The sequence below is a fragment of the Berkeleyomyces rouxiae genome (genome assembly GCF_048999995.1).
Source record: "Berkeleyomyces rouxiae strain 22BRR77 chromosome Unknown BrBRR77_ptg000002l, whole genome shotgun sequence".
NCBI classification, from domain to species: domain Eukaryota; kingdom Fungi; phylum Ascomycota; class Sordariomycetes; order Microascales; family Ceratocystidaceae; genus Berkeleyomyces; species Berkeleyomyces rouxiae.
In genome coordinates this window covers 452,673-476,900 of record NW_027396492.1, presented here as the reverse complement: position 1 = coordinate 476,900, position 24,228 = coordinate 452,673, and the positions used below count along the sequence as shown (strand labels likewise).

The window sequence follows — 24,228 nt, the reverse complement described above, 5'->3', positions numbered from 1 at the left end:
CGCGTGCTTTTGTCGTGTTGGGTGGGCGTATTGACTCAGGCCAAAACGGATTGCGGAAGCTCGGAAAAAGAAATAAACGAAAGGATATATCAGGCAGATGAAAAATCAGGAAAATAAGAAGAAAACGAGAGGTAGACGAGACAAAACGAGAGATGGTGGTCCTGAGGACAGCGGCACAGCAACGGGCGGCGGAGAAAAAGAGAGATAGGAGGCAGCGCCAGAGCCTTATGAGAGGAATATTAAGAATAGAGCAGCGCGAGTGGAGGCGGTTGGCTCTGGTAATTTTTTTCAGATGGACGGACTGGCTAAAATGAAACGGGTGGGCGACAGGGAAGCAAAGGCAACGAGCGGATGTGATAATGTTTATGATGCTTGCTTGTACATAGGATGGAGGCAGAGCACAAAGCAAGCGAGGAGGAACAGCGGCTAAATGGATTATTAATGGATAATGGTGGGGAAAGAGACGCAGAATAAGGGACAGAACGCAATGGTGCAAAGAATAACGAGCGGGTTCTGTTTTGATGAGCCTGACGCCCGGCTTTATTGTGATGCGATTCTGGAGCCTCCAGCAAGCCGTGATGTCGTGATGGTGTTTTGAGGGGAAGTTAAGAAAGTCACTGCAAAAATTTCAGGCAGGAAGCACTCTCGATGCTCCCGGGCGATGATTGGTTCATCGCAGTTGGCCATCTGTTCATACGAGAAAATGAAAGGGAAGGCACTCTCGTGAACCGGTGACCTACTTCGGGGTCAGGATTCAGGCCGCCTAACCCTTAAAAATATTATACCTCACTAACCCTATGGGCTTTGATCTAAAAATGTACATACATACATGCGTTTGGGCCCAAGGAACACACAAGCCCATCCATGTATGGGCTCAGTGTCCTATAAACTGTACCACCTGTATGTACACATGTGTACTCAAGATCACCCCTGATCACCCCAAGTAACCTTGCAAGTGACCCCTGAAATGAGATGCTTTGGCGGAACAGTCCAGACATAGGCCCAGGAATGCTGATGTTCTGGAGGTAAACAAACAACATAGGAACCAGTGCTGCAGGGTGGATTCAATCAAGCAAGTTTATTTGCTTGTAACTATGTGCAGGAAGACTCAGAATCGGAATACTGCTACACAACTGTGTATGACACATGCCATTCATTAGATAGCTGGTCGACCAGAGTTCGAGAAGCCGGCGTCTGTAAGCCAAGGGATTCAAGGTTCGCCGTTGTGACGGCAGCCAGATTCCTAAGCTAGAATCTTCAAGGGAGAATTACAGACCCACGTTGTTGCTACAATTCTTGTGGCAGGCAGATGTTGGGAGTCTGATCATGGGTTAGTTGGGTCGTTGTAGACATCATTGAGTTAGTATTGGAAAGCCACATTGGAGGGACCTTGTCAATTTGAGACAGAAAGTATGACTGTGAAGAAGTGAAGAGCCTTGAGGACTGAAAACGCTTACAGCTATCGTCACCAGGATCATGGACGCAGTGTTGTGACCACTATCGACATCGGCTTTTACATGTGTACATGTAGTCGCAGCGAACTGTAGTTATGTACTTGGTACTTTCAGATAACTGCATCATATTGGTGTAGGAGTTAATTCATAGCCATCAAGAAGCATCTTTGGTCTGGGCTTTTAATGCTCGAGCCACTCATGAGGAACCACTGCTCCATTTCCAGCATCTTGCCCTAGAACGGTGCGTGGTTCCTGGTTATTTCCACTTGTACTATTATCCGCTGCCCATTCATAACAAACCCCATTTTGCGTTGCTTTGTTTTCCTGCGTGAGCACTAACTAGTTGGAGTAATTAATGTTGATGTCAAGGCGAATGCTGGGCCTGATATGGCTATTCTTAGAATGTGGCTGTTGCGCCTCATTAGCGCCACACATGGTGGCGAGTGGAAATATCGTAGATCTGTAGAACTAATTTTTTTTGAGTTCAGCAGACTATGTAATATTTGAATTGAACTCCATGATGTCACTACCTAGCCATGTCCAAAACCATCGAAATGGCATTTATACCTCAAACATTTCTCGCTATTTTTACCTGAGGATTCAAACAGCTATGTCGTGTCATGTCATACAGGTCTGTGCTGATGACGACATGGTTGAACTGGATTAGACACAGCCCATATGTTAACTAACTAGTCATTGTAAAAGTAAAACAACAGACCAAACTAGACCAAGCACAGGTTGACAAGCTTAGCAACGCCTCTGTACTTGTGCTCCTTTGATAGTCACACTATGTCTTTTCAGTCTCTCTGTTCTCCAACTATTCTTTTTTTCCTTTTCGAAAGGAATGCGGAGAACACTATGATCTACGGAAATGTCGATGGTTTCTGTGGTGGCAAATTTCAGCTGGACATAAATCTCATATGCTTTGCTTGTAGCCCAGCGAATTCCTGGAACATTGTTACTCTGTCTATTCTGTACTACTCAAACATGCCTCATTGACCGACGCCATGGTTTCACATGCTAAATTATCTCCAAGACGCTCTATCCGCCTGCGTTCGGCCTGTGTTCCGCAACAGGCGGAACCCTCGAAGCAACATACAGCAGGAAAAATTAAAAAACACAAAAGCAAGATAAAGAGCACCTCCAAGACTCAGTCTAAGTCCGCAAACAAAACTTGCACCGCAAATATGCCTTTTCAGTCACCATTCCCCCCATATACAAAACCTTCACCGCACGATTGTCACCAGGTCCACGATATTTTGATCAAGGAGCATGGTGAATCAACAGCACCGAATCCTCTTCCCCCCCCTTCCCTAACTGTAGCTGGCTGCGGTGAGGTTCCTGCGGTTCTAGATGCTGTTTTGCGAACAGTCGTCAGTGGCGCAACCACGATGGTAGCTGCCAACAAAGCCTTGGCTGCGCTGGTTTCGAGGTTTGGTATTGCAGAGACTGGAGCTCATCGTGGCAGTGTTGACTGGGCGTCAGTCAGTAATTCAACAATCGAAGACTTGGCTGATACCATCCGAGTTGGAGGATGTGCTACTGGCAAGGCCAGAGATATTCTCTCCATCTTGAAAATGGCGCGGGTGGCTGAGCTTGATGACCAAGATGTTTTTGATGAGAAGACTGAGACTAGGCGTGAGGGTAAAAGAGCCCACGGCTCCATCATAAATAACGACCAGTTCTCGCTCGAGTATATTCGAGCTCTCCCAACACCAGACGCCTTTCACGAGCTTTTACGTTTCCCTCGCATTGGACTAAAAACTGCAGCCTGTGTGGTTCTGTTCTGCCTTCAGCGCCCATGTTTCGCCGTCGATACTCATGTTCTGCGCATGTGTCGCTGGCTTGGCTGGATCCCCCCAACGGCCAACGCAGAGACGGCTTTTTGGCACTGCGAAGAGCGGGTGCCTTCCGGCCTCAAGTACTCGCTGCATCGACTGTTGATCAGACATGGGCAGAACTGCGAAAGGTGTAAAGCGGCGACCGTCCCTGGAACAAAAACATGGGAGAACTGTGTGTGCCCATTGGAGCAGTTGGTGGTACGAGGAAAGAAGATGACACGGGGTTAGAGGTATGTAGTGGTGAGTGGATAAGTGGGCCTCAGGGTTGCGATAACCCAGCTAAATGGAAACAGTCGAAGAATACATTTGCATATAACTAGTTATCTGACATGTGTGCGTCCAAGTATCTTCAAGCACGTAACTAGTCGCTAGGAGTCAAACAGTGGCAGGGTTGATCTCAGTGATGAATCGGTTTTTTTTTCTTCTTTGCGTTTGATGGAGGCAAACCTTTGCCAAACTGAGAAGCTAAACCACAGAATATGCCGTGACTAACTAGTTGGTTTGCATGTCATATTGTGTGTACTTTTTATGTATTATGTCATGGAACAAGGCTGACCCACACTACACGGCGCGATCTGGTTGGCTAGCAGCCACGCGTGTGTTTTTAATAGGCTTAGTCAGTCAAGCAACCACCTAAAAACATTTTGGTGGTGCGATCAGCAAAATATTTAAGAGGTCGCTGTATCTCGAAGTAACTATTTCCTCCAACGCGCAGAGACTAGCGATATATTGCCGTGCTTGACTCGGGGCTTTCAATTCATTGCGCCTCTATCCCTGCCCCCAAGAGCCTAGCTAAGCCCTTCTCACCAAGGGCGCCGCTCTGTAAAGCCCAAGCACCCGTTTATCTATACCCAGCATCTTGTAGTCTGAAAACAAGCCCTCAAGTGGTTATCTACTCACCTCCGCCGTCTCCCCTCCAACAAACTACGAATACTATCTCCGATTAGTCACTATTGCTGTCAGAGCATGCGGGTGCCTCTGTAACACGGCTTTCATCCGAGACGATCCTTCCTCTTGCCAGTCTTATAACTCGACGTGCCTCTGGCATCACACAACGACGTCTGGTTATACACCTTACACAACGCCCGGTTTCCACAGCCCCCTGAACACTCGCTCTCGATCCGAGTGCCTGGCTACCTCGTTTCAAGCCACCATTTCACCTCTCTACGCTCAAAACCACACCCGCACACCTACACACCATGGACCAACCATCCCTCGACGAGACGCTCAATCATTGGCGACTGGAGCTTGAAAATATCGGCCCCGAGTTTCATATCCTGTGCCCCATAGCTGGTCCCGACGACTCAGAAAACTACGCCGAAACCGAACCCACCTCTGGCATCACGATCGAGGAAAAGAAGAAGCGGCTTAAAAATGCGCAAGAGCGGATAAACATTACAATGTGGAACTCTCTCTTGTTCGGCGTTGAGCGCAAGAAGGTTGAACAGTGGCTCGAAACATACGCTTCAAGACTCCAGAGTGCCCTCTCTACCTGTGACTCGTGCATTAAGAACTGGCATCGGTGTCGGAAAGCGTTTCTTATTCGTCTATCAGAGTACGTCTATATTGAGCCCTCAATCGCCTGGCACACGCAGTACAGCCTTGACATATCATACTGGAAAGCTGAAAACTAACACGTAGAAAATAGGCGCTATAGCCACGAAGTCGTAACGGCTTTAGAACGCCTCATTGTCAATTTTGACTTCGATCGACTTGATTCTCGTCTCAAGTGGTCGCGCGACCGAATCACTGCGATTGAACAACCTGGAAAACCATTTAAGCTGCAAGTACTCGGAGCTGACGTCTCTGGTGTCCTATTGACTGTTTATGAATCCATGTGCTGCGTGGACTACCTAAGAATCCCTGAAAAACGTGTAAACTTCGAGTTTGTCTTCCAGCGTCTCTCTGGAGGCAAAAAGCCCCTTCGTCTTGGAGCAAATACCCTACTTCCAGCCATGACGGAATTTCTCTTTGATACTGACCCTGTATTCTTGCGCTTTGCTAATGCTGCATGGTCATCTTTGGATCCCGGGTCCATGTCAGCTGAGGAGTTTGATTGGGCCGTGGGCGAATTTTTGGTGCGTGCCTCATCTAATGCTGGGGCTCTGGATGTTACGCAGCCTCAGAATCACGACCAAATTGCCCAGTTCTGGAGAGGCGTGTTGGCGATTTTGAATGTCATGACACCCGAAGTCATTGTACATAGATATAGAGCCCTAGAGGAGAGGCCAGATGTGTACACATTGCTATTTGTCCACATGCAGTGCCAATCCGAGGAGGTGCTATTGTTAGTCCTAGATGCCTTTTCAAGTCTCATTAGTAAAGCCCCGGCTGCGTTCTGGGACGCTCTATGTCATCCTAGAGCCTTTTCAGTCGTGGAACCCGCATTTGCTGCGCCTACACTCAAGACTTTATTCAACAAGACTTTGGACTTGGGTCTCAGCATGTCGGGCCTCCCGAAACCTATCGCCTGGATATCTATTTGGGGCCAGTCGTTGTCACGAGATCAACGTGGTGACGCGTGTTCATCTTTGCTCCATCTACTCTTTGAAAATTTTATCAACGACCCTTTAATTGGCGAGGTTGGAAAAGCAGCTTGCGTGCAAGCTGGGCTTGACACTCTTGCCGATCTTCTGGATTCTTATCTGAACCCGACGAATGAAAAAGATGCTCTCGCCATGCAGTCTTTGGCGTCGTCTAATAATCTTGTCTTTGTCAACAACGCATTGAACATGGCACTCAAGTACAGCGAGATCATCATTACCGCGGCTGAAAAAAAGCGATCAATTTTAGGCGAAAGGGAGTCTGCTATTTCTGTCATTGAGAAGGCATTGCAGCTAGACACACGCGCCTTTGCTGCAGAGGCAAAGCAGATTCACATGGGTGGTTCGGTGCAACAAATGGTGACACGGAACTCTGCGGGCCTTTGGGAAGCCTGCCTGGAGCTGATTTACCCTGGAAACCTGACATTGGCAACCACAATGCTCCGACCACTTCTCACAATTCTCCCCGTCGAACAGTTCCGCCATGAGCGCAAGGCAACACAACCAATGGCTCCCGCAAAAGTCGCTTTCAACAAGCGCTTCAGCGAATCCGCTGCAGCTATTGGTCGACTACTGCAGCGTCTGTGCGACTTTGACAAGCGCGACATTGAGATACTGTCACAGGACTCTCACTTGCGCATTATCCTTGCCATGATGTTGCATGGCGAGGAGGAAATCAGTCTTGCTGCAATCGAGCTAGTCAAGACCATCACTGGCCAGGGCTCTCGTAGCGAAGCAGTTTTACAGCTAATAACTGAGCGAACAGCACCAGTAGTCCGCGCTTTCACGGTCGCCATTAACACAACTGCCAAGCCATATAAGAACAAGGAAGGCGTCGAAGTTTCACCGCCCTGGGGCTCAATGAAACACATTTTGAACACAGCCAAAGACATCATCAACGGTCTTTTCGATCCAACTATTGGTGTACTGCGAACTAAGAGTCTAGACAAGAGCGAGATGGAAACAGTGCATGCCTGGTGGTTATGCCAATGGCACTGGGTACAAGTCTGCTTTGACGCTACACAAAACTGGTCATACTATGTCGAGATCAAGATAATGACGGACTTTTGCCGTGAGGTGATTGAACTGGCCGAGTCTCTATCATCACACGATGGTGTACTTAGCGCATCCAGCAAGGACAACATGGCCAACACTGCAGTTGCTGATAAAAAGACAGTGGATGAAGATGACCTTGCGTCTAAGGCCATGATACGGACGCTGGAACCATGTCGTCGTTTTTTGATGGGTCTTGTACGTATGATTCGCCTAAAGGACGAGTATCTCGTAGAGATCACGACAAAGATCATCTGCAAACTGCTTAACCGTCTTCGAGAGTATGATTTACCAATTCCCGAGGATGTGCGCACATACCTGCAGCGAGCCTGCAAGCCACGACCCAAGGATGGTAGATTTGATATTGGAACCAAATTGACAAGTCAACAAAAGGCCGAGCTGATTCGTGCTGCTTGTATTGACGATGATGAAGAGGTGTCGATTGTGAACACTGTCTCTTTGGGACATACCAACGCGCTTGTCGGAGCTGGAAAGTCCAACGCCAAAGGCCCGATACAAGCTAAATTGGACCTTTCTAGTTGGAGCAAACTTGGAACTTCTTCGTCTTCAAAGTTACTTACTGGCCGCACTAATGACGATGATGTAATAGATTTGACAAGTACTCTAGAGTCAAACAAGGGCATTCTAGATGCCATGGCCGCGAAGGAGGCTAAACAAAAAGCCAAAAACGCCTCAGTAGCCATGCAGTCGATTCAGGCTATGCGCGCCAAAGCTAGTGAACAGTCCGCTGCTGTGAAGGCCCGACATGAAGAAAAGGTCAAGGCTAAACAGACTGCCCTGAAAGAGGCTCGCCAGAGAGAACGTGAAGAGATGGCGCGGAAACGCGCAGAGTTCATTGCCCGTGACCGTGCAAGCCGTGGTATCATTGTCAAGGAAAAAGAAAAGTCTGAGATCATGGTCGACTCTTCTGACGAAGAGGAAGAAGACGATGACGATGATGAGGGCTCATCATTAATTAAGAGCAGCAAGGCCGGCATGGACGCACTGAACGAAGCCGAGCGTCGGCGTGAAAAGGCCTTGATGGGTAAAATCCGCGGTCCAGTCAAGAAAATCAAGATTCAGCGTACAGCCAAGGACAATCGTGCGCGGCTCACACCACCCATGGATATCCTTCATTCTCAAATCCTCAGCTGGGATATTTTCCACGACGGCGACACTCCTCCCAATGGACTACAGCTCATGCATGTACCCAACAACTTTCCACAGCCTATGGCCTACAAGGACACATTCTTGCCGCTGCTCATCTACGAAGCCTGGCGCTCTTTTGTTACGGATAAGAATGAGTGCACAGCCAAGACATTTGGCATAAAGATCATTACACGCATGACTGTTGATCGGTTTCTTGAAGTCACCACAACGATGCCAGTAAACCGTGGTGAGAATCGCGAGCGCGTGGTCAGTGAGGGTGACATTGTTTTGATTTCCAAGGGTGAGAACCCACTGGACAACGCCACAACCCCCCACTGTCTCTCTCGCATCTGGAAAGTCACGTTTAAGAAGGATGTGCTCGAAGTTACTTGGCGCCTGAACCATCGTGAGAACCCTCTAGCCCGTGATTTAACGCCAGGTGCTTCCTTCAATGCAGTGCGCATCACCAACATGACCACCATTGAGCGTGAGTACGCCGCTCTTGAAGCGCTCCAGTATTACGACTTGATGGACGAGGTTCTGAAGGCTGAACCGTCCCCTATTCTCACGTACAGCGACGAGCAAATCAAGCGGTACATGACCAACTGGAAGCTGAACGCCGGACAGGCCAAAGCCGTGCTGGGCGCCAAAGACAATGATGGATTCACGCTGATCCAAGGCCCGCCTGGAACAGGCAAGACTAAGACTATTGTGGCCATGGTTGGCTGCCTGTTGACCGGAAGTTTTACACCATCCTCTTCCACTGGTGGCAGTGGCATGGGCATTACGTCCATCAAGGCAATTGGCCAACAGCCCGCAGCACCTCGAAAAGACCAACAATCTATTATGAAGAAGCTCCTAGTCTGTGCTCCTTCCAATGCTGCTGTAGATGAGCTAGTGCTTCGTCTGAAGCAGGGAGTCAAAACTACCGGCGGGCAGCATCACAAAGTCAACGTCATCCGTCTGGGTCGCAGCGATGCCATTAATACATCTGTCCGCGATGTTACGCTTGATGTCATGGTCCAAACACGCCTCGAGGGTGACCAGACCAAAAACCAGGCATTGGCCGAACGTGACAAGATGCACAGCGAGGCTGGCCAGATCAAGGAAGAGCTGGCTCTACTGCGGCCAAAGCTTGAGGCAGCACGCGATGCTGGTAACCGTGGCGAGTACTCGGCCCTTCAACGCAAGTTTGACGAGTTGAAGATGCGACAGACACGTATCGGTGCCAAGATTGACGCAGACAAAGACTCTGGCAACACGGTGGCGCGTGAGGTAGAAATGCGCAAGCGCATGATCCAGCAAGAGATTCTCGACGGTGCTCACGTGCTTTGCGCAACACTCTCAGGTTCGGGCCACGACATGTTCCGTAATTTGTCCAACATAGAGTTTGAAACGGTCATCATCGACGAGGCAGCTCAGTGTGTTGAACTCAGCGCGCTGATCCCACTCAAATACGGCGCGTCTAAATGCATATTGGTCGGAGATCCTAAGCAGCTGCCCCCTACCGTTCTGTCACAATCGGCCCAACGCTACGGATATGACCAAAGTCTGTTTGTTCGCATGCAAAAGGCCCATCCCGAAGATATCTATCTACTTGATACCCAATACCGTATGCATCCACACATCAGCGCCTTTCCCAGTCGCGAGTTTTACGATAGTAGACTTATTGATGGCCCTGGCATGGACACTCTACGCCGCATGCCTTGGCACGGAAGCATTCTTCTTTCCCCTTACCGTTTCTTTGACGTCAAGGGTGTGCAGGGTCGTGGAGCCAAGGGTCAAAGTCTGATCAACCTCAAAGAGATTGACGTCTCTCTGCAGTTGTACCGCCGACTCAAGGCCGACTATCCGGCCGTTGACTTTAGCCGTCGCATTGGTATCATCACGCCTTACAAGGCACAACTGGCCGAGTTGCGCTTCCGCTTTGCACGCGAATTTGGCGAGAATATCAACGAGTCGATTGAGTTCAACACCACGGATGCCTTTCAGGGCCGTGAGTGTGATATTATTATTTTCTCTTGTGTGCGAGCCTCACCAACTGGTGGTATTGGTTTCATGACGGACATTCGCCGAATGAACGTCGGTCTAACGCGTGCCAAGAGCAGCTTGTGGATTCTCGGAGACTCAACTGCCTTAGCGCAGGGCGAGTACTGGAAGAAGCTCATTGATGATGCTCGTGAAAGACGACTACTCACCGAGGGTGACGTCCAGGACGTCCTACGCCGGCCGACGCAAAAGGGCGAGCTGCCCCTTGAAGCGGGCGGCGTGCGTCTGAACCACGAAACTGGGACTGCAAATGATAGCACTCTAAAGGGAGAGCCAACTCCGGCCAACTCTGATGTCAAGATGGATATTTCTATTCCCGTTGGCCATGGCCAGCCGCCCCGGGCTTCCACGGGAAATGTGGCATACTCCGTTGATGGCCGTGGTATGCCGGTGCCTGACCCTAACTCTATACCAGTCGGGAGTCGGCCCGTAATACAGGCAACGTCTGCAGGTCTACCTCAAGGAAGGAAACGGCCTGCAGAAGACCAAATCCAACCTGCTGCCAAAAAAGTAAGTTGTTGGCTCTACTATCCGTTGTGTTTTGTTTTTCTGCCATGCCCTGCTGTGCTAACATGAATCGTTTTCCCAGGGTCCTTCGCCAGCTCCTGCTAATGCTCCTCGAGGTCCACGCAATTCCCGGCCTGGCGGTAACGCTGGCGGTGGTCTCCGAGCACAGATGCTTCAACGGCAGAACCACAACCACGCCAACAGGAATCCTCGTAGCCCCATTGATCCCAGCGCCATGGAGACTATGGGCCTCGTGCCGCCCCAGCGTCCGCCTGCGCCAGCTCCGCTGCAATCTAACGGCAGTAATAACGGCTACGGCTCGACTTCTGGACCTGTTAGGGGAGCCGCTTCAGGATCCGCACAGCGGCAGGAAAACGCGATGCCTCCTCCAGGTGCGCCCACGGGCCCATCAAGTATGAACGGTCCTCCCCGTCGGAACTCTGGCCCCAGACCCCCAATGCCGCGCAAAAAGGCGCCCGTAGACCCGTTCATCAAAAAGCGGCCCGGGCCCAGGCGTTAATGTCCCGGCGCATCGCGGGCCCCTTTTTTCTCTTTCCCATGATCACCAACTCTGTTTTGTTTAGTTCAAAGAGCAGTAGATACCAGGCTCGCAGCCTTTCTTTTCCAATCCAGATGAAGGAACAAACATAATATACCACCGCGCTCACATGACTGCAATGATTACATGCTGGACTTTGCAGTCAACGAGCCAAACTGCTGCCATTATTTCTTCCTTGGAATCTCGGGTGGTCGGTCTTCTGGCTGACTATCGTTCCTGGCGTAGACCTAGGGTTCATCATGTAATTACAAACCCTAACTCTCGCCAGTATTTGACCTTAACATCTCCACACCGTGGCTGTTAATCCCATGTTCCGGCTGCATTAGCTGATGGATACACATCATAAATTACTTTTCATACCCTTGCTGTCGTCTGAATATCACAAACACATCACATCGCTATTCTCAAGTGTGGGTGGTTGTCTATCAAGAATGTTGTCCATGCCAAATGAAGACGTCATTTAGTAAGGGTTTAGAGCTGCATCCTCAACTTAATCAATTACAAAGTCAACAAAGCCTGTAACTCAAGTGACCGAGAAAAAAAGAAAAAAAAAAAAAGAAAATTGACTGCCAAAGCGCCGGCGCAAGTAAATGAGGGGCACCATTCAAATCTCAGAGTGGTTTACACAAAGAACCCATGTCGACAGACCATTTCGGATCCCTTGAATTGTGATGCCTACCCTTGTTCTTTCTTTGCCTTTCCCGCCTAGACAGGAATCCGCTCCCTCCTCCCCCCTAAGTGGTACCGAGAGGAGAATCATGATTTTCATTGCAAATTTGGGAGGGAGGGAAGGTGACGGGGCTCTATGCAGCCAGAGGCAAGGAAGAGCTAGTCGCAGGAGGCTTTTACCTGGCATTTTGAGCTTTTTTTTTTATGAATGCGGAAAAAAAAGACAAAGGCATTGACGTGAGTTCAAGTAAAGAAAGAGCTCGGTTACGAGTGAATCACGAACTTGTGTATTGTGTAATGATGGGTGTTTGGTTCGTCTGGTGTGGACACTGGAAAATAGTCGGGTGACGCCGATGATGTAGGAAGTGCGGAATCATTGGCATTTGTGGTCTTGGCCTCGACACGTCCCAGCATCTAGATCGCTTGCGCGCAGTACCTGAGTTACGTACATGTATATGTGTGCGTAGTATTTGTGTACTTGTTCAATCTTGTCAACATGTGTAGTAAGCTGTAGTACGTCGCAGCCGCCAAGGCGCTCGTTCGGCTGAGTTGTCATGGAGAGGAGCAGGGCTGTGATGTAAATGCACACAGCAAGCCGTTGCAGACCGGGCCGGCGTTAAAATCTCGTTTACGCTGCCTGAGGATTGGCCTCTATCGACTGCAGCTAGCTGGGAGGTTGAGTAGTTATTGTGGTGTTTGTATGGTCGCTGATAATATGCTTAGTCAAAAGTGGCATGCTGACTCGTGATCCTCAGAGATCAAAAGATCTACAGTGACTTGGTGGAGAAGAATTAAAAAAAAAAGTCAATTTTAAACTCTTTATTGTTCTCTCTGCTCCCCTGTGATCTGCGTCTTGCTCAGGGCGCCTGCATACAGCTGAGAGAGCCTAGAGGGGTCTCTTATGCTTCTCCATGGAGGCATTACAGCACATATGCAGTGTGCAGGGGGAAATGGGACAGGACTCAGTGTAGTACAAGTCGTTGATTATTGAATTTCCTACATACGCAACCACAATATACGAATATGTGCTGTGACGGTGCTCTTTTGACAGTATGCGTAGTATGCTATGCATGTGCATACAGATATCTCCATGAACTTGCATACAGCTGCTTGTAGTTAGATTATATGCATAAAAGGGTCTTTTCAAACTCATTTGTATTTCAGCGCTGATCAGTTGCCTTGTTCATAGCTGTAGTATGTGCCGGATCATAGACACGTGTACTTTTCTTTTTTTTTTTCCTTGGTTGGAGGTAGGCTCGTTTGTTGATCATGGATGACGGCTAGTGTGAGAGTTGTAAAACTACAATCGTCATTCTGGAAATGGGAGCAAGTAACTACGTACTAGTTAGCACAAACAAGAAAATTGATGGTCAAGGGAGACAAGCCGTAGACTTGAGAATCCGATAGTGTGGCTGAAACATCGAACTTGAGTCTTTTTTCTTTTCTTCTTTTCTCGAGACGCGTCCTACTTGTAAGACACACATGAACTCTGGAAGACACGAAGAAAAGAAACTGAAGAATCATGCAGCTATGTAGTCATAACTAGCGAGGAACACCCGTTCTTGGACTCGGCCCAAAAAAAAGGAAAGCTTGATACTCGAGGAACAGACGAACTAGACTCGGCAAGGTCTCGAGAATTGTGAAACTCGAGTAGACTAAAAAGGCAGTTGCGTTTTTCGGGGCTCAAGAGCTTACACGGCTTTAGACTTGGACTGTCCCAGCCAATAAAAGACGAGATAACTATGCAAATGCCGTTGTTTTCTCGTCAGATGGCAGCCAGCGAGATCTAAGCTGTGTGAATATTTGTGTCATTTTTGTGCGGAGAGAAATGTGTCTCGTTTGGGTCTTTTTTTCAGCCTCCTTGTTCTACTGTTGTGCCATTGTGTAAACAAAAACAATAGTTATCGACTTGGATCATACACTTGCGTCTTATTTGTTCGTGTGACGGGCACTTGCTTGTTTGTTTTGTATTTTTATAGTCCTGGGTGACGGGCACTTGCGGTGAGGAGGCGGCTTGAAGTGCAAGGCATCAGAAGAAAAAGGTGTGGTGACAGCCAGCTTGGCAATGCAATGTGTGCGACGTGCTGGTGGCCTAGATTTCATTGACTGGAAACTGACTGGAAACATCATTTGACTTGGTGATGGGCGTGGAGAGACTTGTCTTGTGCAATCAGGCATGCGCAGTTGTCGTTTTTATGTAGCGAACTATGATCACATGTCTTGGTAGTTGGTCGTATTTATCCAGTGTCATGTAGGCCCGGCGCCCCTTATCACTCACAGCCGTGGTTGGTTCTCACGCTCATCATAATAAAGACGGCATATCTTTGCACGCTAAGACGAATAAACCGCTCGGTTTATGCTGTGCATCCCGCAGCACTGACCTTGCTTGTTTGTGCAGCGTTGCAAGCACAACCTTGCTTCAATGACAGCGGCTTGCTATAGGGTTGAGCCCATATAAACAAGCAGTCCAGCCAGCGTCGTATTGGAGAGCCAGATGTAAGAGGGCTAAATGTAAAAGACTTGGGCCAGCAAAAGGGGATAGAGACCGTACAGCTGCAGCAATGAGCTTAATCAAGTTTTTGTTGTCCTGGCGAACACACCGACGTTTGCTTATCATGGATTAAATGTTGCAGTTCATTTCTCGTTTGGCAGGTCAGCAGGGAGAGTGGGAGATGAAGGGCAGGTTCTACAGCAATTTATTTCTAAATTTATTGCTTCATCCCATTCGTTGAACTCTTCCCCCTTCTGTGCCTGGAAGAAGATGCCCCAAGTTGTAGAATAAAGAAAGGCTGCTCTGTACTCGGAGGCACCGTGATCGTCGAGAGGTCTCTTCTCTCGGTTCATGTACCGTGTGGCGTCACTGGATATGAGTTTTTATAGTGCCCGTATATTGGCTTGTCGTCAGAGTTGGCGATTCGAGCGTTGATCGTATTAGCTGAGCAGCACAAGGCGGACATGATGTTGATGCTAGCGTGGTTTCAGATTCCGATGGAGATTTTCCAGCTGAGAGGCCAAAAATCTACAAGGCCGGCCGGCCAGTTACGCCTTATTTCATTATGGGCGGAAGTCGCATCGACATGTCGTTCGGGCGCTGGCCATGGGATGGGATCTTGAAATCCCCGCAAGCGGCGAACGCTGATACCACCCACACTGAGTTGAGTGCTATCATATTGGCCGCATTATAAGTGTCACGGGCCAGGAGAGCCTGCTGGCCTGTCAACATCAGACACACAGCACATCATAGGGCCGGCCGACGACAAGTCACAAAGAAGGAGGAGGGGGACGGCGGAAACAAGGAGAAATAAAAGCCGGCGATATAACCAAAAAGCAGCAGCCTTGTTGTGGCGGCAAGTCCCGATCTCTGGACACTCAGTCTTGTGGGTATTTAGGGCAGTAAAAGGACTGCCGTGGGCCGCAAGAGTCTAGACTACGCCGGAGTCACGACAAGCGTCTGCCTGTCTTGGTCGTTCACCGCCTTGGAGGGGCGATATCCACTTGGAAACACTGCCTTGGGGCTTCTTGTTGTGATAGGCTAAACTCTGTAAACAGCTTGCTGGTCGATCATTATAATTGCGCAGGGAGAGCAAGGAAACCGATCCTTGAGAACGAGAAAACGACGAGGTTGTTGGTGCAGATAAATCCGATAAAAAGAGAAAACTCTTTTTTTCTGCAGGAAGACTTGGTCTTGTATGCAGATTCAGAGCCAGATCTGGCTGGCCTTACGCTGGGACAGTTTGAGCCGTGCGTGAGGCTCGACTTAACCTATTCAGACGTTAGCATCAGTCTTGTTTTCGAGGCGCTCTCGATATGTCGTGGGCAGTCTGGTTTTTCTTGGAGACGATCCGATTAGACCAACGAGGCTTCCGGGCCAGACGAAGCCGGGAACAGGATATGTTGGCACGTATTCCAAATCGCTACCTGTCCATCAGTGAGGGCAGGGCAAGGAAGAGGAGACCAACGCCCAAGTCCAATGCCAATACGGCAAACCCTGCCAGGCCAGCAGCCAGCGTCTTGTCCGGGTGTCTGGGGAACCGTCAGGGGAGGCGAAGAGCAGGCACAATAAGCAGACAGCAGGGCAATGGTGAAGAAAAGCCAGTCTGTCGGATTGTGTCTGAAGGTAGTGGTGGTGATTATGATGGACGTGGGGGGGAGAGGAGGAGGACGACGACGAAGACGACGACGAAGAAGAGGAAGCAGGAGACATAACCTTGCCTGTTTGCCTCCGACCTTTTTGCTCCGGCGTAATGATGCATGTTGTCGATCTTATTGACGCTGCTGGCTTGATATAGCAAAACTGAGAGGTCGAAAAAAAAAGAGCCCCTTGCTGTGTGTTAGTCAAGGCCCTCCCCTCTCGGCACCTGTTCTTGCCTCACTGTCTATCGTCTCTCTGCTTTTCCTCTGTATTTTCTTTTTTTGGGAATTGGTAAGGTCTCTTTGTCTCGAGGGTCCTTTGTTTTTCGGTTCTCTCAGTCATTCGCGGAGAAGAGAAAAAAAGTTTATGGCCCGTGAGTTGTCGACCGACTTTGCTGCATCTTTTTTTCTTTGCTTTCTCGACGCAAATCTTTCCTCGCTCGTGATTTCTTTTGTGTGTGGTATTTTTTTATTTCCTTTCTTTTTCTTCAGCTCTCTCTTCAACCCTTCCCTCGTCTCGACTTTCGTTTTTAACCTTTTTGATTTGTTTTGTCTTTTTCGTGACACGCTTCTGTGTGCCCTTCTTTTTTCATCATTTTTTTTTTCAGCTTGTGTCCTGTTTCGTGCCTCTTGTTCTAGCCCGGCCTTAGGATCCGAGACGAGACCTGCCCGCTCCGATATCCCACCACACTGCGTTTATCTCTCGAGCTTCGGCTTTGCTGCTTTTTGAGCTCTTGCCCACTGCTTCTCTGCATCTTCTCCGCCTCTCCTTGCATTTCAAGTCTCTCACTCACCGTGTCTCACTTACATCTCGAAGCTTATTTTTCTGCCTCTTTTCTTCCCTTAGCCCAACACACCACACCCCCTCAGGCATACACCAACTCCATCTCTAGCCCACTGCACCTTTCTCTACCTCCACACTGCCTGGGCGCGCCTCCATTCCGTTCTCATGGCTTGACGCCTCTGATAATGAAATGACCACGCATCACGACTCCCACATCCCTTCCCGCATGGGCAAGGTGGCAGTTGTGACTCGCAGAACAACAGTTGTTTCTACGGAGTCGCCCTACCGCCCAACCTACAGCACCACGCCCAACATGTCTGGCACCAAGGGCTCGTACTTTACCAGCGTCACAGCCACAGCCACTGCCACCGCGTCGGCTTCGGCTTCGGCATTGGGCCCGGGCTCATTAACGTCTCTGCCTCCCACCACCAGTCCCCCCCGAGCCTCTAGACCATCCTCTCCGCCCGTGACCATGCTGTCACAATTTGGCTTGCCTCTGCCCAAGACCCGTCCCTCCACTGCTGCTGCTGTCATTAGACCGCGTAGCTCTAGCGCCCGAGGAAAAACCACTTATGCGCCATTCCATGCCGACAGTCCACTGCCGCAGCGCATAATAAGACCGTCTTCGTCTGCTGGTCTCTTGCTAGAGAAGACGGCAGCAGCTACTGCTGCTCCCACTGGTCACAGAATACCCGTCCTGCCAATTGGCCCTACCTCCAAAGAAGAAAAGCGCATGGGCAGAATAATCCCTGTCGCACCTGGTCCCGTACCCCCCGACGAGCGACCGGACTACGGCTGGAATCAGCCTGCAGGGGTTATAGACAACGCCAACGCCAGGGGTGATAAAAGTGCGAGCTGGACCCAGGGTCTTGTTGAAAAAGGGGCGAAAGCTGCCATCGAATTTGAGAAAAAACGCTGGAGTTCAAGCACTCTTGCAAGACTCAAGAAATGGAGTAGGCCTTTAGCAATGACACACTCCAAGTCAACAGCAATGCAGGTCGAGGCCTATCTCAAGCAGCAGCGCGACTATGAAGCCCAGCGCATAGCCGACGAGAACCAGCCGCCCATCAAACTGCCTGACACCGCCGTCGCTGGCACCACCATCGCCGGCCACCGATACATCGCCATCTCCATTCCCCTGGAGGCAGATCCCTTTCGACCCTGTCTGTCCCCGACCCTGAAGCAGGCCCAGCTGTCACAGGCCCAACAACAACAGTCAAAACAAGAACCACGACACCAACAACAAAACCAAAAACCAAAGCCTTCTCAGCCACTCCATCGCGGCCCGCTCTCTCAACACACCATCTCCCTGTCACCTCCACCCTCCCGCCCCCGTGTCTCATCCCTTTCTGCCATCACCACCCAGTCCAACGCCGTTACCGCCGCCACTGCTGCCGCAGCAGCCACCAACCAGCCCGTCGCTTCTATGCAGTCTCACCTGCCACAACCGGACACCCAGGCGTCCACTGGCCGCCGTAATGCCATTCATACACCCTCACAGTCTATTGGCAATGAGAGCTCAGTGTCGCGGCCTGCCACTGAGAGCGGCAGCGATAGCGGGTCTAACACCTATGCGGACTCGGTCACCACTGCTACGACTAGTGCCACATCCACACCCACCATAAGCGAGACTGGTAAGCGGCCGGGAATGGTACCACGCAGATCAACCTCCATGTTGGCACAGATGAGGCAGCAGGCCATGACCAAGGACATTACTGTCACATCCACCGCCACCAGTACCACTACCACTGTTCAAATTCCGCGTCGTCGTACCGGTACGGTGTCAGGTGGGCTCACTCACACCGAGTCCATTGACCAGGTCATGCTGGATGGCCAGTCAATCTCGCTCCAATCTGCATACCCGCGCCCTGTGCGTCCCGTGCCAGACATTCCGCCCATCGCTGCGCAAAAGGCCAAGCTTGCTCAGATGCAAGCCACACGAGTTGCCGCCGAATGCGACGATTCTGAGCGTGACGCCAGTCACAAGAGGAAGAATGGTAGCACGAGTAGCACGGCGACATCGTCAAAAACGCGTCAGCAGGAAAACGCAGCCAAGTTGGCTCCGCTGACCGTCACATCCTCAATAAGCCGCCGGGACACGAAGACCTTTTCGCCCACTGAAGGCGCTCGCTCCAAGGCGTCGTCGGAATGGCGTCGCAGTCGCCAGGAGCGCGTGCGTGAGAAGAAGATGCGTGATATTGAGCGTGCGCGCTCCGTGCGCTCCCAGGGCTCCCGCAACTCGGTAGAAAGCCCTCTCGAGTCGCCTGCCAGCTCCCAGATTTCTCCCGTCACCCCCAGCCTCAGCTCCGTCATGGTGATTGTCGACGTCACGCCGCACCAGGCTGCCTCTGCCCCCAAGTCTGCGCCACTACTAGACGGCAAGTCCTTTGCCAACAAGCGCGGGGGGCGCTCCAAGCGCTCCTCTAAGGCCCACAAGTCTGCCAGCGACGACTCGGACAGCGACCGGCCGGCCTCGCGCGACTCCATTGCCGAGACCGTCCTGAGCACAGCCTCGGCGCCGTTCGCCATCAACGACCGCCAGCGCGCCTCCTGCCGCACCACGCAGGCGTACGACCTGCGCGACATGGAGCGGCGGCTGCGCAAGCTCGAGCTCAACTCGGGCGGCAACGCGGTTGTCAAGGCGCTGGAGCCTGCTCTGGCCAACCTGGACCGCACGCTGATGACACTGTACGAGGGCCGCGTGGTCGAGTGGATGAGCGAGGCGGCTGAAAAGAGACGCTCACGCATTGTCATGGAGACGCTGGAGAGCCAGTCTAACCCCCGCACGCCCGACAGCTCCGTCTACGGTGAACGCACCTTTAGACTGAGCCGCGGCCCCGAGTAAACGGATGCCCCTGGTACTTTTCACCACCGCCGCCCCGCTCTGTTTGCTCCTTCTCTCTGCACATAGACCTGCTCCCGCGCTTCGGGCAGCTGCTGCCCCGGCTTTTTCTCGGACCACCTGCATCTTCCTCCATCTAAAAGTCGCTCCCCTCATTCACGTGATTGGCTGCCGAGGGCAGCGACAAGTCTCTCTTTACGTTTTCTCCTGTTCATATCTTGTCTTTATTTCTCTCTATTAGTCTTTTCCCGGCCTCTCACACACACACCTTCGCTGCGACTTTTTGTCGATGTTTTTCTTGATTCTCTTCGTTTCGTGCTTCGTGCTTACAGCGTTTTCTTTGCTCTATTGGGACGGAACGGTTGGATGATCGTTTCTGATGGCTGTTGTTTTTCTTTCGCGTCCAAGCCATTCCGGTGGTTGTTTTCTAGTTTTCCTATTCTACCTTGTGTCATTCTTCTTCTTGATATGTCTGTCTACTCTTGGTGCTCGCCTCGCGCCGAATGCCTCTTTTTTATTAGTATTTGTTATTACCACTATCACCGCCTTGTAATACACTTACAGATCCGTGCCTCTAAACAATCCACCTACGCCATGTGAACAATCAGCCTCATTTTCGTGTGACTAGTTAGCTAGTCATGGTTTCAGTTTAGACGTGATCTTAGCGCTGCTATGTAAGCACTGTCCATTGTCATTGTCTCCAAGCCACACAATGCATGATAGTTATGACCTAATAGTTGCTAAAATGGTATTGCCTTCAATCATTGGACCCTGTGTTAAAACACGCCATGGAGGTTCAAGTTGTAGCTAGTGACATTACACAGAACATAAATAACTAAAGGCTAGTAGATATGTGAGCCGGATAGCCAAGAGGGTGTTATCCAACATTCTCCCTCAACTCTCCCCTTTAGTTCTGTCTTGCTCTACAGCGCAATATTCTGGAACGATGTTCGGCCAGAGCTTGTTTTGACTTCGTCTGTATCCTCAATCGTCGGTGCTGGTCTGACTGCTAAGCTCTGCTGTGAGGACAACCGCTTATCATCGTCGCTTATACTTTCACTCTGCGACTTTCTCTTGTCGTTGTCGTCATCACTGACATCATCTCCATCTTCTTCGCTTGCTTTCTCATCCGCAGCGGCAGTCTCCTTTTTCTCATTCTCGGGTTCCTGTGGCAACGCCTTTTGCACATTGCTTGGTGCTGGCGACGCCGATGCCGAAGAGATCGATGGAGCCGCTGGAGAAGCCGCTTGTCGAGACTGTTGTTGGGCATTGGGAGGTACCGAGCCCATGGGGGGCCCTGTGCGCACGGCATCTAGATAGAACTTGGTAACTCCTAGAATACGACCACTCCGCTCACAGGCCTCAACCCACTCGGGGCGCACGACGGGAATGTTGTTTTCCACTGCCTTTTCCCACGCCACGCCACGGCCTTCGGTAGTGACAAAGTGCGTCGTGTCAATGCGCACCGAATCTACCAGCTTGGCGCCAATGCGCTCAACAGCCCCCGTGAGCGCCTCACGGAAATTGGCAGGCATGAAACCGGCTGTTATAGTGATGCCACTCAGGTTCGTCATCTTATGCGTACGGACAGTGACTTGTTCACTGGAGTAAGTGCCAGCCGTAGTACGGAGCACAAGGTGGAAGGTATACGCCGTGTCGACAGCCAGACCACTGATTTTGGTGCTGTGCATTTGTAGTGGGCGGGGGATGTTGCCGGCCTTTTGACCGTTACGGTACAGCGAGAGCGAGATCAGCTCTGCTGTCGCGAGACTTATGGGATCCCATTCAAGCACAACTGAGGTCTGAGTAGCATTGCGGCAGCGCAACACGGGGGTGGAGGGCTCTGAGGCACCGAATGAGGCAAAGATGCGGTCTTGCAGGTTCTGGAAGGACTTTTCCGAGGAGGATTCGGATTTGGTGTTGCGTGCAACAGTGATGTCGACAATGCTGCCAGACGAGATGCCCGGCGGGAGTAAAATGGAGGGGAATTCGATCTATATTAGGAGAAAATACAGAGGTTAGATAGCGCTCGGTGGTGCAGTAGATAAGGGACAGACAAGCAGAAAGCAAAGACTGGAGGCGGCGTACCAGGCGCTTGTCCGGTGTCAGAAGAACCGTAACACCGGCATCGACCTTGCCGACGGTAAGAGAAACCAGCATATTCAGAGGCGAGAATCGAGATCGGAGCCGGGCGCTGCGGAAGCAGTAGATAAAATGAAGCGGTCGGTTTCTTGCGCGAGACGGCGGATGGGCGAGCAGGGCTGGAACACAGCGAGAACAGGTGTTTTGCTGGCGAGGCTGGGCGCGAGATCGTTCAACTGCGACTAGGCAGCTTGTAATGGGAGATAGAAGGATGTCGCGGGTCGCCAAACAACACCGAGCGTGAAAGGAGCGTTTCCAAAGAGATGGAAAGGGAAGAGTATGTAAATAATCGCCAGGCTAAAAAGACAACAAACACGGTGAAATCAAGCTTCGGGCGAGAAAAAAGTGCAAACACGGCAATTTATAGAAACTTCCTTGGTCTCGGGGCGACAAAATGACAACACGATTTGGGCTCTCGTCGTCGTCGTCGGAAGTCGTTGTTGGCTGTTTGACAGTTCAATTTGTCCTCTTCTATATTTTATCTTGGTGTCCCCATGTTGCCGCCCCAGCCTAGAGCTCTACGAAGCTGTGTCCATCCAGGCACACGGTTTAAGTGGGGCTACGGCATGGCCACGAAGTGTAAATGTGGCGTTGTGGGGCGCAAATGTGGCGTCACGGTCCATAGTCGATGGCCTATCTCAAAGCATCATTCAGTGCTAGAACTGCTTCTCCGAGAAGCATGAAGTCATTGACATGGATTGCGGCCGCCTCCGGGTCCCAACCCCCGCCTACGATGACTACATCCGTCTTGGAAACAAGAAGATGCGACGTGAGCGGCTACGCAAGGAGAAAATGGACTATGAACTCCTGCCCTACAGTCACCGCCTGTATATCTATGAATGGTCAACCATCTTTGCTACAGTTGTGTGCCATCATGAAACCTGTAATGCTAGTGTTTATGTACAATGCGCACGGAGGTTGAAGAGCCTCGAGTTTCCATAGTCGAACTAGAAAATATTCTTTGGTTTCCATGCCCTCCTTATCGTCTTGGGTGTAGCCGCTTCGTTCCACCGTTTCTCAATCTCATCAGCATCCCATGTGGGCGGTTCTATGGGAGTAGGAGCCGGGGCTGGAGTTGCATTGAGACGCGCTATAGCTGACTTGGGCTTGTCGGGTTTAGGGGCAGATGCCCGACGACCCCAGAGGTTTTGCATCTCGGACGCAAGTTCCGCTTCTTCGGCAAGGTGCATACTTCGTCTTGATGGCTTTGCACCGGCCATCACATGCTTGCGATCAGTCTGATTTGAAGTCCTAGAAGCGGCTGCCACGGCATCATTGGCACCCGGCCGCATGTCCCGCGATGGCCTCCGCTGTGTGAAGAATTCCTCTTTTTCGGCAAGAGCATCTGCTAACCTTTCCTCTACGGATTTTCCACGCGGCAGATGTTTGCTGTCTTCTTCCCATTGGCGCTCAATATCCGCAAGTAGCGCCTTCTTTTTGTAATGCGGGAGAAAGTCTGTGGGATACTGGACAGGTTGGAGGAGCCTGTTTGGGTGCGCTGCTGGAACGTGCATTTTCAAGACTGTGTCTAGAAGATGGCGTCCGATTTCTAGGGATTGCTTTCTCTTTAATGAAACCACTCGTGTCGGGTTCGTAACTTTGAGTTGCAGTGTACCGCACATGTCGCTCACCGGCGGCTCAATGCCCTTTGGCATTTCGTCCGGCGGCAGCACCCGGCCTGTATTAGAATATCCCTTCTCCCGCATGGCAGCCCAAATGGAATTCCGAATCCATCGCTCGACATAGCTGCGCACAATAGGCGATGCTGACACGCCAACATGGATATACAGGAAAAACGAATCTGTAGCTAGTTTGCGCTCGTACTTGAGCATGCGATAGGCGCTCATGGGATGTTCGTTCGCAGCGAAATAGATGGGCATCTCGGTGGCACGGATCGTCGGCAGTGGCGAAAACTTGGGCGCAAAGCCCACGCCACGGAGGTGCGGCGGCAGGGTGAACTTGATCGGCCGGAGCGTGGCCGGTGTGCCGATGCCAACGCTGGCCGCCCAATGGCGGGCTTTGGCGAACATGAACGGATCGCGTTGGGGCGGCACCGAAGCGGAAGTCGGTCCGTAGAATTTCTTTTTGTCTTGCTTCCCTCTGCCGTTTCTGGGGCTATATGCGTAGCCGCGTTTAGCAATATGGCCTCGGCACAGGCTCAAGGAGGCGCACTTGGCGATGCGTTGACAACCATGCTGGCGTAGGTTGTATGAGATGTAGTGTGGTGTACAGGTTAGAGCGTCGAGAACGGCGGGCGTTCGCGTGAGAAGGGCAGCCGACATTGCTTCGTGGACCAAAAGGACTATTGTCTTTGACGTATTATTCGCATCAAGATTAAGACAGGCGCAATTGAAAATCTATGGGCTCATTTCAGGACATTGACAAAGTTCAGAGAAATTGTCCAGCCTTAGTGTACCCTTCAAAACTCAACATTGGAAGTGATGAGTGGAGCCGGAGTTTAGCCGGGTGTCTTGAGACAGGACCTCTTTGAACGATGACGTAAAT

The 24,228-nt window shown here is 50.9% G+C and overlaps 5 protein-coding genes across 5 annotated transcripts; 3 read left to right on the top strand and 2 right to left on the bottom strand.

The window, feature by feature from the left end:
- Window positions 1-2,641: 2,641 nt before the first annotated feature.
- On the top strand, window positions 2,642-3,523 carry BROUX77_001675 (uncharacterized protein; the record flags this gene model as incomplete). The annotated part of the gene is made up of 1 exon (XM_073746130.1): window positions 2,642-3,523. One exon carries the CDS (start codon window positions 2,642-2,644, stop codon window positions 3,521-3,523), a length of 882 nt encoding a protein of 293 aa, XP_073606757.1.
- A 971-nt stretch (window positions 3,524-4,494) lies between these two features.
- Window positions 4,495-11,116, top strand: BROUX77_001674 (uncharacterized protein; the record flags this gene model as incomplete). Its single annotated transcript, XM_073746129.1, has 3 exons — window positions 4,495-4,850; window positions 4,944-10,599; window positions 10,679-11,116. The coding sequence occupies 3 exons, from the start codon at window positions 4,495-4,497 to the stop codon at window positions 11,114-11,116; spliced, it is 6,450 nt and encodes a 2,149-aa protein (XP_073606756.1).
- A 5,813-nt stretch (window positions 11,117-16,929) lies between these two features.
- BROUX77_001673 (uncharacterized protein) lies at window positions 16,930-19,584 on the top strand (the record flags this gene model as incomplete). Its single annotated transcript, XM_073746128.1, has 1 exon — window positions 16,930-19,584. The coding sequence occupies one exon, from the start codon at window positions 16,930-16,932 to the stop codon at window positions 19,582-19,584; it is 2,655 nt and encodes an 884-aa protein (XP_073606755.1).
- A 920-nt stretch (window positions 19,585-20,504) lies between these two features.
- BROUX77_001672 (uncharacterized protein) lies at window positions 20,505-21,741 on the bottom strand (the record flags this gene model as incomplete). The annotated part of the gene is made up of 2 exons (XM_073746127.1): window positions 20,505-21,575; window positions 21,670-21,741. 2 exons carry the CDS (start codon window positions 21,739-21,741, stop codon window positions 20,505-20,507), a joined length of 1,143 nt encoding a protein of 380 aa, XP_073606754.1.
- A 929-nt stretch (window positions 21,742-22,670) lies between these two features.
- Window positions 22,671-24,005, bottom strand: BROUX77_001671 (uncharacterized protein; the record flags this gene model as incomplete). Its single annotated transcript, XM_073746126.1, has 1 exon — window positions 22,671-24,005. One exon carries the CDS (start codon window positions 24,003-24,005, stop codon window positions 22,671-22,673), a length of 1,335 nt encoding a protein of 444 aa, XP_073606753.1.
- Window positions 24,006-24,228: the final 223 nt, after the last annotated feature.